General features: G+C 42.4%; 1 protein-coding gene across 1 annotated transcript in view; it reads left to right on the forward strand.

Annotated features, from left to right (window-relative positions):
• The window catches only part of LOC120916786 (mucin-19-like), a 191,445-nt gene that overhangs the window by 160,755 nt on the left and 12,491 nt on the right, over nt 1-18,199 (forward strand). The window contains exons 74-77 of the mRNA XM_040327723.1: nt 80-6,921; nt 13,261-13,617; nt 14,812-14,910; nt 16,755-16,795. Of these exons, the coding sequence (XP_040183657.1) occupies nt 80-6,921; nt 13,261-13,617; nt 14,812-14,910; nt 16,755-16,795 (7,339 nt within the window). The remainder of the gene's footprint in view (nt 1-79; nt 6,922-13,260; nt 13,618-14,811; nt 14,911-16,754; nt 16,796-18,199) is intronic.

The following is an 18,199-nucleotide window of genomic DNA, read 5'->3' on the forward strand; positions in this document are numbered from 1 at the left end:
CTGAAACCGCTTCCAGCACAACCACCCCATATACTGAAACGCCACTAACTGTACCCACTGTAACACTTACTAAAACAACATCTACCACTACTGTTTCAACTCCTACTACTCCATCTTCCACTACAGTGACTGTTACTGAAACAACTCCTAGAACAACGGTCTCAACCACTTCTAGCACTCCAACAACCAAAACAGTTACTGAAACCACTTCCAGCACAACCACCCCACATACTGAAACACCACTCACTGTACCCACTGTAACACTTACTGAAACAACATCTACCACTACTGTTTCAACTCCTACTACTCCATCTTCCACTACAGTGACTGTTACTAAAACAACTCCTAGAACAACGGTCTCAACCACTTCTAGCACTCCAACAACCCAAACAGTTACTGAAACCGCTTCCAGCACAACCACCCCATATACTGAAACACCACTCACTGTACCCACTGTAACACTTACTGAAACAACATCTACCACCACTGTTTCAACTCCTACTACTTCATCTTCCACTACAGTGACTGTTACTGAAACAACTCCTAGAACACCGGTCTCAACCACTTCTAGCACTCCAACAACCAAAACAGTTACTGAAACAGCTTCCAGCACAACCACCCCACATACTGAAACACCACTCACTGTACCCACTGTAACACTTACTGAAACAACATCTACCACTACTGTTTCAACTCCTACTACTCCATCTTCCACTACAGTGACTGTTACTAAAACAACTCCTAGAACAACGGTCTCAACCACTTCTAGCACTCCAACAACCAAAACAGTTACTGAAACTGCTTCCAGCACAACCACCCCATATACTGAAACACCACTCACTGTACCCACTGTAACACTTACTGAAACAACATCTACCACTACTATTTCAACTCCTACTACTCCATCTTCCACTACAGTGACTGTTACTGAAACAACTCCTAGAACAACGGTCTCAACCACTTCTAGCACTCCAACAACCCAAACAGTTACTGAAACCGCTTCCAGCACAACCACCCCATATACTGAAACACCACTCACTGTACCCACTGTAACACTTACTGAAACAACATCTACCACCACTGTTTCAACTCCTACTACTCCATCTTCCACTACAGTGACTGTTACTGAAACAACTCCTAGAACAACGGTCTCAACCACTTCTAGCACTCCAACAACCAAAACAGTTACTGAAACCACTTCCAGCACAACCACCCCACATACTGAAACACCACTCACTGTACCCACTGTAACACTTACTGAAACAACATCTACCACTACTGTTTCAACTCCTACTACTCCATCTTCCACTACAGTGACTGTTACTAAAACAACTCCTAGAACAACGGTCTCAACCACTTCTAGCACTCCAACAACCCAAACAGTTACTGAAACCGCTTCCAGCACAACCACCCCATATACTGAAACACCACTCACTGTACCCACTGTAACACTTACTGAAACAACATCTACCACCACTGTTTCAACTCCTACTACTCCATCTTCCACTACAGTGACTGTTACTAAAACAACTCCTAGAACAACGGTCTCAACCACTTCTAGCACTCCAACAACCCAAACAGTTACTGAAACCGCTTCCAGCACAACCACCCCATATACTGAAACACCACTCACTGTACCCACTGTAACACTTACTGAAACAACATCTACCACCACTGTTTCAACTCCTACTACTCCATCTTCCACAACAGTGACTGTTACTGAAACAACTCCTAGAACAACGGTCTCAACCACTTCTAGCACTCCAACAACCAAAACAGTTACTGAAACAGCTTCCAGCACAACCACCCCACATACTGAAACACCACTCACTGTACCCACTGTAACACTTACTGAAACAACATCTACCACTACTGTTTCAACTCCTACTACTCCATCTTCCACTACAGTGACTGTTACTGAAACAACTCCTAGAACAACGGTCTCAACCACTTCTAGCACTCCAACAATCCAAACAGTTACTGAAACCGCTTCCAGCACAACCACCCCATATACTGAAACACCTCTCACTGTACCCACTGTAACACTTACTGAAACAACATCTACCACCACTGTTTCAACTCCTACTACTCCATCTTCCACTACAGTGACTGTTACTGAAACAACTCCTAGAACAACGGTCTCAACCACTTCTAGCACTCCAACAACCAAAACAGTTACTGAAACCACTTCCAGCACAACCACCCCACATACTGGAACACCACTCACTGTACCCACTGTAACACTTACTGAAACAACATCTACCACCACTGTTTCAACTCCTACTACTCCATCTTCCACAACAGTGACTGTTACTGAAACAACTCCTAGAACAACGGTCTCAACCACTTCTAGCACTCCAACAACCAAAACAGTTACTGAAACAGCTTCCAGCACAACCACCCCACATACTGAAACACCACTCACTGTACCCACTGTAACACTTACTGAAACAACATCTACCACTACTGTTTCAACTCCTACTACTCCATCTTCCACTACAGTGACTGTTACTGAAACAACTCCTAGAACACCGGTCTCAACCACTTCTAGCACTCCAACAACCAAAACAGTTACTGAAACCACTTCAAGCACAACCACCCCACATACTGAAACACCCCTCACTGTACCCACTGTAACACTTACTGAAACAACATCTACCACTACTGTTTCAACTCCTACTACTCCATCTTCCACTACAGTGACTGTTACTGAAACAACTCCTAGAACACCGGTCTCAACCACTTCTAGCACTCCAACAACCAAAACAGTTACTGAAACAGCTTCCAGCACAACCACCCCATATACTGAAACACCACTCACTGTACCCACTGTAACACTTACTGAAACAACATATACCACTACTGTTTCAACTCCAACTACTCCATCTTCCACTACAGTGACTGTTACTGAAACAACTCCTAGAACACCGGTCTCAACCACTTCCAGCACTCCAACAACCAAAACAGTTACTGAAACAGCTTCCAGCACAACCAGTCCACATACTGAAACACCACTCACTGTACCCACTGTAACACTTACTGAAACAACATCTACCACTACTGTTTCAACTCCTACTACTCCATCTTCCACTACAGTGACTGTTACTAAAACAACTCCTAGAACAACGGTCTCAACCACTTCTAGCACTCCAACAACCAAAACAGTTACTGAAACAGCTTCCAGCACAACCACCCCATATACTGAAACACCACTCACTGTACCCACTGTAACACTTACTGAAACAACATATACCACTACTGTTTCAACTCCAACTACTCCATCTTCCACTACAGTGACTGTTACTGAAACAACTCCTAGAACACCGGTCTCAACCACTTCCAGCACTCCAACAACCAAAACAGTTACTGAAACAGCTTCCAGCACAACCAGTCCACATACTGAAACACCACTCACTGTACCCACTGTAACACTTACTGAAACAACATCTACCACTACTGTTTCAACTCCTACTACTCCATCTTCCACTACAGTGACTGTTACTAAAACAACTCCTAGAACAACGGTCTCAACCACTTCTAGCACTCCAACAACCAAAACAGTTACTGAAACTGCTTCCAGCACAACCACCCCATATACTGAAACACCACTCACTGTACCCACTGTAACACTTACTGAAACAACATCTACCACTACTATTTCAACTCCTACTACTCCATCTTCCACTACAGTGACTGTTACTGAAACAACTCCTAGAACAACGGTCTCAACCACTTCTAGCACTCCAACAACCAAAACAGTTACTGAAACCGCTTCCAGCACAACCACCCCATATACTGAAACACCACTCACTGTACCCACTGTAACACTTACTGAAACAACATCTACCACTACTGTTTCAACTCCTACTACTCCATCTTCCACTACAGTGACTGTTACTGAAACAACTCCTAGAACAACGGTCTCAACCACTTCTAGCACTCCAACAACCAAAACAGTTACTGAAACAGCTTCCAGCACAACCACCCCACATACTGAAACACCACTCACTGTACCCACTGTAACACTTACTGAAACAACATCTACCACCACTGTTTCAACTCCTACTACTCCATCTTCCACTACAGTGACTGTTACTGAAACAACTCCTAGAACAACGGTCTCAACCACTTCTAGCACTCCAACAACCAAAACAGTTACTGAAACCACTTCCAGCACAACCACCCCACATACTGAAACACCACTCACTGTACCCACTGTAACACTTACTGAAACAACATCTACCACTACTGTTTCAACTCCTACTACTCCATCTTCCACTACAGTGACTGTTACTAAAACAACTCCTAGAACAACGGTCTCAACCACTTCTAGCACTCCAACAACCCAAACAGTTACTGAAACCGCTTCCAGCACAACCACCCCATATACTGAAACACCACTCACTGTACCCACTGTAACACTTACTGAAACAACATCTACCACCACTGTTTCAACTCCTACTACTCCATCTTCCACTACAGTGACTGTTACTAAAACAACTCCTAGAACAACGGTCTCAACCACTTCTAGCACTCCAACAACCCAAACAGTTACTGAAACCGCTTCCAGCACAACCACCCCATATACTGAAACACCACTCACTGTACCCACTGTAACACTTACTGAAACAACATCTACCACTACTGTTTCAACTCCTACTACTCCATCTTCCACAACAGTGACTGTTACTGAAACAACTCCTAGAACAACGGTCTCAACCACTTCTAGCACTCCAACAACCAAAACAGTTACTGAAACAGCTTCCAGCACAACCACCCCACATACTGAAACACCACTCACTGTACCCACTGTAACACTTACTGAAACAACATCTACCACTACTGTTTCAACTCCTACTACTCCATCTTCCACTACAGTGACTGTTACTGAAACAACTCCTAGAACAACGGTCTCAACCACTTCTAGCACTCCAACAACCCAAACAGTTACTGAAACCGCTTCCAGCACAACCACCCCATATACTGAAACACCACTCACTGTACCCACTGTAACACTTACTGAAACAACATCTACCACTACTGTTTCAACTCCTACTACTCCATCTTCCACTACAGTGATTGTTACTGAAACAACTCCTAGAACAACGGTCTCAACCACTTCTAGCACTCCAACAACCAAAACAGTTACTGAAACCACTTCCAGCACAACCACCCCACATACTGAAACACCCCTCACTGTACCCACTGTAACACTTACTGAAACAACATCTACCACTACTGTTTCAACTCCTACTACTCCATCTTCCACTACAGTGACTGTTACTGAAACAACTCCTAGAACAACAGTCTCAACCACTTCTAGCACTCCAACAACCAAAACAGTTACTGAAACCACTCCCAGCACTGCCCCCCTATATACTGAAACAACCCCCACTTCAACACTTTCTGAAACAACATCTACCACTACCGTGTCAACACCTACTACTCCGTCTTCCACTACAGTGACTGTTACTGAAACAACTCCTAGAACAACGATCTCAACCACTTCTAGCACTCCAACAACCAAAACAGTTACTGAAACAGCTTCCAGCACAACCACCCCACATACTGAAACACCACTTACTGTACCCACTGTAACACTTACTGAAACAACATCTACCACTACTGTTTCAACTCCTACTACTCCATCTTCCACTACGGTGACTGTTACTGAAACAACTCCTAGAACAATGGTCTCAACCACTTCTAGCACTCCAACAACCAAAACAGTTACTGAAACCACTCCCAGCACTGCCCCCCTATATACTGAAACAATCCCCACTTCAACAATTTTTGAAACAACATCTACCACTACCGTGTCAACACCTACTACTCCGTCTTCCACTACAGTGACTGTTACTGAAACAACTCCTAGAACAACAGTCTCAACCACTTCTAGCACTCCAACAACCAAAACAGTTACTGAAACCACTTCCAGCACAACCACCCCATATACGGAAACACCCCTCACTGTACCCACTGTAACACTTACTGAAACAACATCTACAACTACTGGTTCAACTACTACTACTCCATCTTCCACTATCGTGACTGTTCCTGAAACAACAACAAGACCCAAAACAACTGTCTCAACCACTTCTACTACTCCAACAACCAAAACAGTTACTGAAACCACTTCCAGCACAGCCACCCCATATACTGAAACACCCCCAACTGTAACACTTTCTGAAATAACATCTACTACTACTACTGGATCAACTCCTACTACTCTACCTTCAACTACAGTGACTGTTTCTGAAACAACAACCCGTAGAACAACTGTCTCAAGCACTTCTACCACTCCAACAAGTAAAACAGTTACTGAAACCACTTTCAGCACAACCACCCCATATACAGAAACACCATCTACCATTACTGTTTCATCTCCTACTATTCCATTTTCTACCCCAGTGACTGTTACTGAAACAACAACTCCTACAACATCTGTCTCAATAACTTCTACCAGTCTAGCAACCAAAACGGTTACTGAAACCACTTCCAGCACTGCCACGCCATATACTGAAACACCCTTCACTGTACCCACTATAACACTTACTGAAAGAACATCTACCTCTACTAGTAGTATCTCTACAGAGACAACACCCACCAGCACTGTACCAACTTCATCAACAACGTCTTCGACTTATTCTACTACTATCACCTCCTCATCCACTATTACTGTGACTTCAACTTCTGGAACTACCACATCTCCAACTCCCACATCAACAATAATAACATATTCAACATCACCAACTACAAGTAGCACCCCTCTAACTACATATATCTCATCAACTACATTTACAAGTCCTCATACTTCAGAAACCACCATATCACCAACAACTTCTACAATTTCTACTTTGTCTTCAACAGTCGTCACTACTACTTGTTTCTGTAAAGTAAACGACATCCTCTTTTCACCAGGTAAGTTATGATCAACTGTTAAAAAATTTACAAAATGCAAATACACTGTTCAATTTGCAGGGGAAGTTGAACTTTGCTATGGATTTTTTCCCCAGTTTTAATGACTGAAGTAAAGTTTTGTCTACTTCCTATAACCAATCACGAAGAAGCTAAATCTATTTCTTTTTAGGGCCCAATCAGACTTACAAATGCACCCACATTTAGATGCAAGAGTGGGTTCCTGTGATTATCTGCAAGAAGGTTTTTCGCAGCTAATCGCAGCCACTTGCATGTAATCTATGCGATAACATGTGAGTGATTGGCCCTGAAAGCAGACTGCCTGCCCAGGGGTCAGTCACTCGCATGTGATCATTGCATGAGAGACTACATATGAATGACTGTGATTAGCTGCAAGAGCTGGCAGCCTCCCTTTGCTTTCAATGGAGCTGTCTCCTGCAGCTAATTGCAGGAACTCCCATTAGCTATCTCACATCTACTGTACTCGCAGTGCAGGTGCATTCACAAGCGTGAATTTATCCTTATTTTCCTTGTGAGTGATTGAGTATGCTTTGCAAAGTGAAATTTCACCACATTTACTAAGCTCTTAGGATAATTACCTTATAAAATGCAACATCTGTTTCAAAGAGAACAGTCTGTTTACCTTTTGTAAATCAGTCCCATTGTTTTAAAAATTGAAGATATTGGATCATTATTTAAAACAATAGAGGAATCTGCTCTTTAAAAATGACAGGTATAATTAAAGTGGCAAGTGACAGGAATAGACTGGATTCTTATGGGCAGTGTTAACATATGATAGGACCAGAAAATATACTGTGTATGACAAGTAAAAAAAAAAAAAAGCAAGACTTTGGCAGTCCTGCCTTAAGAGAAATAAGAATGTAACTTTTAGTTATCCGGTTCTCATGGCAAAGTTTTGCTGTCATATATTGATCCTATGTTTAGAGGTGTTTCAGCGATAACTGTATTTAAAAAAAGAAAGCGTTAAAGCGGTTGTATACCCTTGTTTATACTTAGGCTTACCTGTAGGTAAAAAGAATGGGCCAAATCCTCAAAAGGGATACGCAGGCGGAACTGCTGTTCAGCCTGCGTATCCCTGTGCCTATCTTTGGAACTGATCCTCAGAAGCAGTTTTCCAAAGATAGGCAGAAGATCTGACATCTGTAAGACACTTACACTGTCAGATCTTAGGATGCAGTACCGCATCCGCCGCTGGGGGCATTTCTCATTGAAATGCCGCTTTGCGTATGCAAATGAGGACTTACGGAGATCCACAAAGCTTTTCAGCTTTGTGCTTTCTGCGTAAGTTTACGTTTGCATACGTAAAATTAGTTCTGCTTTTACAAAGTGTAAACTAGTAACACCTTGTAAAAACAGATCTTTTTTTTCGATTGCCGCGATTTTTTTTAAATTTTGTAACTTTTTTTTTACCCGACGCAACTTTATTGTCCCGTCGCAATCCACAAAGCCTGACGTAGCGTAATTTTGCGCGCTGCCCGTCGGGAAAATGACATCACGAGCATGCGCAGTACGGCCGGCGCGGGAGCGCGCCTCATTTAAATTGTCATCGCCCCCTGCAGAAGAGGACCGCCTTGCGCCGGAGACATTTAAGTTACACGGCCTGAAATTTCTAGGTAAGTGCTTTGTGGATCGGGCACTTAGATAGAAATTTTAAGTCAGTGTAACTTAAATGGGAAAAGATAAGTTAGGCAGGATTTTTGAGGATTTGGCTCAATATTTCCTAAACCTGTACGGTTTAGGAGAGATTACCCTTGCAATGAGCTGCTGACTTCAGCTCCCTCGGGATCACCTGCGACGCCTCGTTCTAAGGTAAGTATTTCACAATGAGCTAGTAAGCGGTACATACTAGCTCATTATGCCTTTTGCCTTACAGGTAAAAAAATAAATAAAAAATTAGCGGGTATACAAACGCTTTAATGTTAAATTTTTTGACTACCATTTTATTGCTAGTTCTTTAGTTGCTACATTTTATCACAGAATTGCATACACTGTACAGCAGTGCAGAGCAATGTTATTTATCTACTTTAGACCTACTATCAACTACAGTGCCTTAAAAAAGTATTCATACCCCTTGACATTTCCCACATTTTGTCATGTTACAACCAAAGATGTAAATGTGTTTAATTGGGATTTTATGCGATAGACCAATACACAAAGTGGCACATAATTGGTAAGTGGAAGGAAAATTATAAATAGTTTTTCCAAATGTTTTACAAATAAATATCTGAAAAGTGTGGTGTGCATTTGTATTCAGCCCCCTTTACTCTGATACCCCTAACTAACATCTAGTGGAACCAATTGCCTTCAGAAGTCACCTAATTATTAAATAAAGTCCACCTGTGTGTAATTTTATCTCAGTATAAATACAGCTGCTATTTAAAGCCCCCAGAGGTTTGTTAGAGAACCTTAGTGAACAAAAAACACCAGGAAGGCCAAGGAAAACACCAGACAGGTCAGGGATAAAGTTGTGGAGAAGTTTAAAGCAGTGTTAGGGTATAAAACAATATCACAATCTTTTAACATCTCATGGAGCACCGTTCAATCCATTATCCAAAAATGGAAAGAGTATGGCACAACTGCAAACCTACCAAGACATGGCTGTCCACCTAAACTGACAGGCCGGGCAAAAAGAGCATTAATCAGAGAAGCAGCTAAGAGGCCCATAGTAACTCTGGAGGAGCTGCAGGGATCCATAGCTCAGGTGGGAGAAAATCTGTCCACAGGACAACTATTAGTAGTACACTCCACAAAGCTGGTCTTTATGGAAGAGTGGCAAGAAGAAAGCCATTTTTGAAAGAAAGCCATAAGAAGCCATGTTTGCATGTGGAAGACGGTACTCTGGTCAGATGAAACCAACATTTTAACAATTCATTGGATCCATATCAAATCAGACAGGCAGGTCCTTGCACTACAGAGTTGATGATAGATCCAATTGGGATTGTATACTCAGATTGAATGGTGTATAGCCACTTTAAATAAAATAATGGAGTGGGCAACTAGATGGCAAATGAGGTTTAATGTGGAGAAATGTAAGGTAATGCACTTGGGGTCTAAAAACACAAACTACTCACTAGGTAGAGAACCTCTGGGAAAATCAAGGATGGAGAAAGATCTAGGGATCCTAGTAGATGACAGACTGAGCAATAGCATGCAATGTCAAGCTGCAGCTACCAAAGCTGGAAGAATATTAGCATGCATAAAAAAGTTGATATAGTCCAGAGATAAAACTATAATCCTGCCTACTTTATAAAACTCTGGTTAGGCCACATCTGGAGTCTTCATTCCAGTTTTGGTCACCAGTCCTCAGAAGGGATGTGCTAGAAATGGAGAGAGTCCAAAGAAGGGCAACAAAATTAATATGGGGATTGGAGGACCTCAAGTGCGAGGAACGACTACAAGCACTAAATTTATTCTCACTGGAGAAGAGACGCTTAAGAGGGGATATGATAGCAATCTACAAATACCTTAATGGTGATCCCAGCATAGGAAAAAAACGATTCAGTCTCAGGAAGTGTAAGAGAATATGGGACCACACAATAAGATTGGAGGAGAAGAGGTTTTACCTAAAGCTGCGCAGGGTTTTTCCCTCTCAGGGCGATAAGGATATTGATATATTTATAAGACTCCTGGATGTGTATCTTAGTCAACACAATATACGGGGATAAACACTGACACACGGACACCAATACAGGTTGAACTGGATAGACTATTGTCTTTATTCAACCTTACCTCCTATGTAAGTAGGAAAGTAGGTGGAAATAAAAAAGAGGTGGTATAGTAATTAGGGAGGTGTGGTCCATAGAGGTAAAACACAACCTATTCTGTAATGCAGTACAGTAGCGCATGGCCCTGGATGGTTACATGATGCTACAGGGCTCAGAGTGCTTTTTTGGAATTTTGAACCGAGAGATGCAAATTCAAAGCTGCCTTGGACTAGGTAAGTAAGAGATAAGCACAATGGGATGGCTTGGGCAAAAAAAAAACATTAGCAAAAGCTTCTATGTATTATGAAAAGTGAAATTCTATCTATAAAAGGTAAACTTAGCCTTTAGACAATTAGGAATTATATATTATAAACAACATTTAAATAGGTAATTGCAGTTAGCCCCTTTCACAACAGTGTGACTTGGCATGCAATTTTACAGTTTCAAATCACATGACAGATCGCTCCTTAGAGAGAGGTCAAATCAGTGCAACCCAACTCCGTTGCACTGATTTTGAAAGTAGTTCTTGCACTAATCCTCGCTCCTTAGCCCACATGTGCCCGAAAATTTTACATTCAATCCTATAGAGATTTTGTACTTGTACACCATACAGAGTATAAACTCTGTTGAATGTAAATTGTGACATGGATGAGAGTCTTATAGGTGGCTGTGCTGCAGAGATGGGGCCATATAGCCAAGATATTGCCATGCTTAGGACATGGCAATATCTCGGCTATATGGGATAGGTAAGTATAAGATTGGCAGGGGGGACCTGGTTTGTTCTGGGGGGGGGGGCTTGTGCTCCTGGGCGTGGCATTGAGAGGGACGCTGCATTTGATACTGATCCTCCTGCAGAAGCTGAAAGGCTGCTTCTCCTCCTCTATTTACCGCTAGCATTCAGCTGCTGCTGCAGGAGGAGCATACAGGGATCGGTACCTGTAAATGCTGACCCAGTTGCTGCTCCTGCTCCTGCCCCTTCTTCAGCTGATGCTCCCCTCCACTTCCCTGGTCCCTCCCTATGTCTGGTCTCTCCACAGCACTCACCTCCTCTCCCTGGCTAGTTGTGCAGTGCAGGTTGAATAAAGGCATGATCCTCAGCACGGAGAAGCTCATAATACAATCGAAAAGTCAGCCACACAAAGTTATAACCTTCCTTGGCACTCGTTCTCCTGGTCTTTACTTCCCCCACAGCAGCAGACAGGATGGAGAGTGGAGGAAGGAAAGACCAGGAAAACAAGTGCCAAGGAAGGTTATGTTATAACTTTGTGTGGCTGTCTTTTCGATCATCTGATGAGTTTCTCCGTACTGAAGATCATGCCTTTATTCAGCCTTCAATGCACAACCAGCCAGGGAGAGGAGGTGAGCGCTGCGGGGGGTGGTACCAGAGGAGGGGGGACCAGAGTAGCACAGGGGGAATAGAGGATCAGCGAGGGACCAGAGAAGCATGGTGGACCAGAGGAGCAAAGGGGGGCAGAATAGCACAGGGGGGACCAGAAGAGCACATGGGACCAGAGGAGCACAGGGGGGACCAGAGGAGCGTGAGGGACCAGAGGAGCAGGGGAGACCAGAGGAACAGGGGGAACCAGAGGGGCACGGGGTGAACCAGAGCAGCACAGGGGACAGAGGAGTTTGGGGGGACCAGAGGAGCAGGGGGGAGACTTGAGAAGCACAGGGGGACCATGGGAGCATGGTGGAACCAGAGGAACAGGGGGCAGAGGAGCAGATCCCCCATCTGTCTATTTTTAGCAGGTAGGATTGGTTTGGAGGTCAGTGGGGGTCAACAGACACATGTTCATTTACATGCGCCACTCCATAGAGGGCAGTGGAGGGTCCGCCTAAAAAACTGACAGGCGGAACCGATCGGTCCACCAGTGTGAAAGGGGACTTACACTGCCAAATTTCTGAATGCTAGAGAAGCAACTATCCATCGGCGTAGCCTCAGGGGTCGCAATGGCAACCCCACTTTTGCTCCCATGGCACCTCCATGCAACACTGGACAGGAGGTGTGTCATTTACTAGAACTGATTACCTATATTTTCCTCCTGCAGCAGCTGAATGCTGGCTTTTCCTCCTCTACCACCAGCATTCAGCTGCTGCAGGAGGAAAACACAGGTGATCCACACCTCCTGGAGCCCAGTGCAGGAGCCAAGTGCCTGAACAAGTTGCCTGAAATGGGTGTGCTAGCACGGCCACCAGTCACACCTGCCCTGCATCTCTTCTGGGGTTCAAAATGCCACAATTCCATCTTTCTGTGGCAGCTGCCTGTATAAGCACTCACTGCAGAGCAGAGCGAAGCAGCCTCCTCCTCGGCTCTGACATTTTGTGTACACAGGAGAAGACAGGAGAAGAAAATACAAGGAGCCAGGGAGGAGAGACAGCACTCTGCCCCTTCCTGTTCCACAATGACTGCACGCCAGTGCACAAAGCAAAATCCAATAAAACATGGATGAGCGAGTTTGGGGCAGGGGAACTTGACTGTTAAGGCACGTTTCCCAGTAATCTCAATAAGCAATACATACAATTAGGAAATTAAAACAAAAAGCATATCCGCGTATAAAATGTGTCAAGGATGTTGCTTTGTTATACACTTCAGCTGGCCTTTAAATCTATATTTCAGGTGAAATAATCTACAGCAAAGAAGATGCTGATGGCTGTCAATACTATGCCATTTGCAATGATACATGTTTAATTGAGAGAAGTGTGGGGCCTTGTACAACTCCTACAACTGTTAGCCCCACAACAACAACAACGCCCACCACTAAATCCACTACCTCATCAAGCACAGTAACTGAAACCACTCCGGCTACTCCATCTACAACTGTACCATCAACAACTGCAACTATCTCAACTCCACCATCAACAACTCCATCCACATTAACTACATCATCATCAACAACTGAAATCCCTACAACGACACCTTCAACAACTGGATCCACTGCATCTCCACCAACGTCTACACCTGTTTCCAGTACAAGTAAGTTTACTCAATAGGACTGATTTACTGAAGTAGGCAATACTTATTTAGAAAATAAAATAAAATGAAGCTGTGTCCAGTCTATGTGCAAGTCAATATGTCTCCAGTTCCCATATGTTCAGTATATGTAAACAGTTACTGGCAAGGCCTTATAGGCTACATATATATATATATATATATATATATATATATATTGTGGGCATTGCTTGTTGTATCCCTTATATTGAAGACATTCAAGGCATTCAAGTAGTCCATATATATTTATTGGGTTAAAACTTTTGACCAGAAGGGATTATATTTCTTATTCACAGCTTGGCAAATGCATTGAAAAGTTATATGAACACAGATTGCTTTTCAGGAGTGTGGAAGTTTAAACACACGTCTAAACTTAGCCTTTAATCGTTCAAGTCTGGAAATTTTTCATACACGGTCAAAATGAATGTGCTCATACTTTGAAATCAACGGGAACTTTGGTTTAGTTCGATGGCCCCCATATTATGTGTTTTTGATAACATTGGCTGTATTGACCATCAAATGCTTACTGTGTGTTTGGCGCAGTATATATGGTATGATGATATTACAGCAGCAACTGTGGATGAGCTATACGTTTTTTACATCAGTTTTAGACACTTCTGAGATCATTCAATATTCATTGATATGTGTATGTGACCTGCAGTTGTCTGCCTTCTGACTTTCATTTGACCAAGCGTTATTTTCATTTCCATAGACTTCCATGGTAATGAAAACCTCTCTTAACATCAAATAGACCTGTCAACACAGGTCCTTCATTTTTTTTATTGCTGCCTTCATGTCCCTGGTGGGGAGATTTACTCTCTATCTGTTTTAATGAACCAAATGACACTGGAGAAATTTAATGAGAATCCAAAATGTTGATTTTGTAACTGAAACAGGCAGAAGGGGTACATTTTCCAATGGGTAAACAAACACTTTTAGGGGGCCAACTATCTAGGAGGGGGATATCACCCCGCTTTGGATAGATTCCCTTTCATTGTTGTATTGTAGGACCAAAAGTGAAGGGAAGGCTATCAAATGGGACACATACAGAAAAATAAGTCATATGGGTTATAACCCCTTCAATACTCTTTATCTAAAATAAAAAGAAAAAAACTTGAGCTTTAGATACACTTTATTTCAAATTGTATTGTGACAATGAGTGTTTTTGTGTCATTTTAGCATGTGGAGTTTGTGAATGCAAGATGCCAATATGTGACGTAGGCTACAAAGTGGCTACTTTTATTCCACCAGATGCATGCTGCCCCAATATTACATGTGGTAAGTCCAATAGATCATATATAAATTGCCTTACATAAAATGGATTATATATAGGTCATCCTACATTAACCACTTCAATACTGGGCACTTTCACACTGTCGATTTTTAGCTTTTAACGCTGTCACTCTTTGAATGAAAATTTTGCGGTCATGCAACACTGTACCCATATAAACATTTTATCATTGTTTTCACACAAATGGAGATTTCTTTTGGTGGTATTTAATCACCACTGGGTTTTTTTATTGTGTGCTAACTAAACTTAAAAACCTTTTGAAAAAAAAATACAAATTATATTATACAATTTTGCAAATACATAATCTTTCTCGATAAATTTAGGCCAAACTGTATTCTGCTACAGTTCTTTGGTGAAAATACCCCAAATCAGTGTATATTATTTAGCCTGTAGGTAAGTTATAGAGGCCACAAAATATGGTACATATCTGAAAATCCATCAATTTCATTTCTTGATGACCAAAACTCCTGAACAGTGCACATATGCCCCAAATGACCCCTTTTTGGAAAGTAGACAGTCCAGGGTATTTAGTAAGAGGCATGGTGAGATTTTTGAAGTTGCAACAATTTTTTTAGAAAATGAAGAAATTATAAAAATGTTTTGTTTTACATACTGTGTAAGTGCAGTACAGTGTCATCATATAACTGGTATGGCGATGATCGGGGTCACTGACTGGTGACAGTATGTAACAAAAAAAAGCAACAACATTTTTTTTTTCTTTTTCAGTACATTTTAGTACTGTGACCAGAGCAATACAATGTTAGCATAGTAACACTATATCGTTGTGATCGCTGCTGGACGCACTTTGGGGTCGATTTACTACTAAAACTAGAGAATGCAAACTCTGGTGTAGCTCTGCATAAAAACAGATCAGATTTCAGGTATTTTTGTCAAAGCTTAATAGAACAAATTGAAGTTAGAAGCTGACAGGCTACAATGCACAGCTGCAACCGATTTTGCACTCTCCAGTTTTAGACCCTCTTCACACTGTGGTGGGGGCATTAGCAGTAAAGCGCTGATTGTTTTTGCGACGCTTTACCACTGTTATGGCGGCGCAATTTGGCGGCTATCGGCCAAGGAAAGGGTTAATAGCGCCCAAAAAGTGCCAAAGCACTTTGCACATACTTCGGCAGTGGTGCCCATTCATTTAAATTTGGGAAGGGGTAGTCGAGGAATACCGCTCAAAGATGCTGCTTGCAGGACCTTTTTTTCGTCCTGCAAGCTCACCGCCCAGTATGAAAGCACTTGGCCTTTCATACTGGGGCTGCAGAAGAGGCAGTTTACAGGCGCTTTCAGGCACTATTTTTAGTGCCAATACGCCTGTAAAATGCCTCCGTGTGAAAGGGTCTTAGTAAATCATCCCCTTTGTCTCCTACATAGCATGGTGAGGCAAGGCCAGCACTTGGACCCTGTGAGGCTTTTCCATATAGCTGTTGGGTAATGTGATGATCTGAGAACCTCTGATTCAATCAACTGAGCGATTCTGCAATATACCCACTGCAGGATCCTTGCTGTATCTCATATACAGAAAACTTGATGTAAAAGAATATTAGCACTTACAAGTTTCTTAAAGAGTGGGAGTCGGATTTTTCTTCCCAGTGGACATTTAAGATTTTGACTAGAGTGGATTATAAAGGATTTAGATTAAGGCAAATGCAGTGAACTTCTGGGTTCCGCAGTTGCTGTGTTTGCTGGCTAACATTAATTTCACTTTCACTGCAATTCAAAGTCATAATCCATTAGCCCTCAGATATTTCCTGTGCAAAACAACTGATTGAAAATCAGAAAACAAAACAGCAATTTGATGTGTATTTTCTTTTTCTTACTACAGTTCCTGAAACTGTGTGCGTGGTCAAAAACGTAGTCTACCAGGTAAGATATTAGTCTTTATTCTCCTGTTTTATAAGATACTACAGTGGAACCTTGGATTACAAGCATTATCCGTTACAGGAGAATGCTTGTAATTCAAAGCACTCGCATATCAAACTGGGCTTCCCCATAGAAGTCAATGGAAACGAAGATAATTTGTTCCACATTGACTTCTATGGCATGCAATACGGCATGTGGCCAGAGGTGGGGGGTGCCAGAGAGACTCCGAAATACTCAGAGACCGCTTGGCTGCACTCAAAAACCTTTGGAAAGGCTCTGAAACACTCTGGAATGGAGTATTTCCAAGTGTTTCCGAGTATTTTCGAATGGATCCGAGTGTCACCGGTGCCCCCTCACCTCTGGCAAAATACAGTGAACTGTACACCGCAGAGGTTTGAATCCTGCTCATTTTGCAAGACAACACTTGCAAACTAAATCAGGATTTAAAAAAAAACAATTGTTCGTATTGCGAAACGCTTGTTAACTGTGTTACTCGCAATCCGAGGTTCCACTGTATAGTGTTTTATAATTATATAACTACATGGCATTAAATGTCTTATACAGTCTTCAGTCTGAACAAAAGAAATATAAAGTTATACTCAATTATATCATGACCAGTGTATATACTGATATACTACTTTTAAAGCGACATTAAAGCTTTATACATTTTTTTATTAAAATAATAAACATGTTATACTTACCTGCTCTGTGCAATGGTTTTGCACAGAGCAGTCCCGATCCTGTTCTTCTGGGCTCCCCCGTCAGCACCCCAGGCTCCTCCCCCCACCCAGTGCCCCCCATGGAAAGCCACTTTTCATAGGGGCACCGGTGTGCTCTCTCCTGAGCGGCCCTGTCTGCGTCTATTGACACAGAGCAGGCAGCTTGACCCGCCCCCCACTCTCTCGGCACAGCCATTGATTGACAACAGTGGTAACCAATGGCTTCCACTGCTATCAATTTGCCCAGGGAGGAGGGAGAAAGCTGCTGCTGTGTTATGCACATCGCTGCATTGGGCGCAGGTAAATCTAGGGGGGCTAGGTACTTTGCAGCACAGAAGTTTTTTTTTACCTTAACACATAGAATGCATTAAGGTGAAAGCTTTAAGGTTTTAAAACCACTTTAATGCTGAATAGCAACTGCAAAATAAACCCCAAAAATGTTATTAATTTCATATTTTATTTATAGTATTATGACAAGTTATATGTTTCTTTGTCTCCCTCTTGAGGCCAGGCTCACAAATGCACCTAATTCCAGCACATGCATATTAAATATTTAGTGAGCTATGACACCATGATACATGTGGCTCAGTTTATGATGATTGACTTCATGCAGGCATAAGTGTGCACAGCCTATTGCATTAGGGTGTGCACCCCAAAGCTTAAACACACGCTACCGATCAATTACCAT

This window comes from Rana temporaria, chromosome 11 (assembly GCF_905171775.1).
Source record: "Rana temporaria chromosome 11, aRanTem1.1, whole genome shotgun sequence".
NCBI classification, from domain to species: domain Eukaryota; kingdom Metazoa; phylum Chordata; class Amphibia; order Anura; family Ranidae; genus Rana; species Rana temporaria.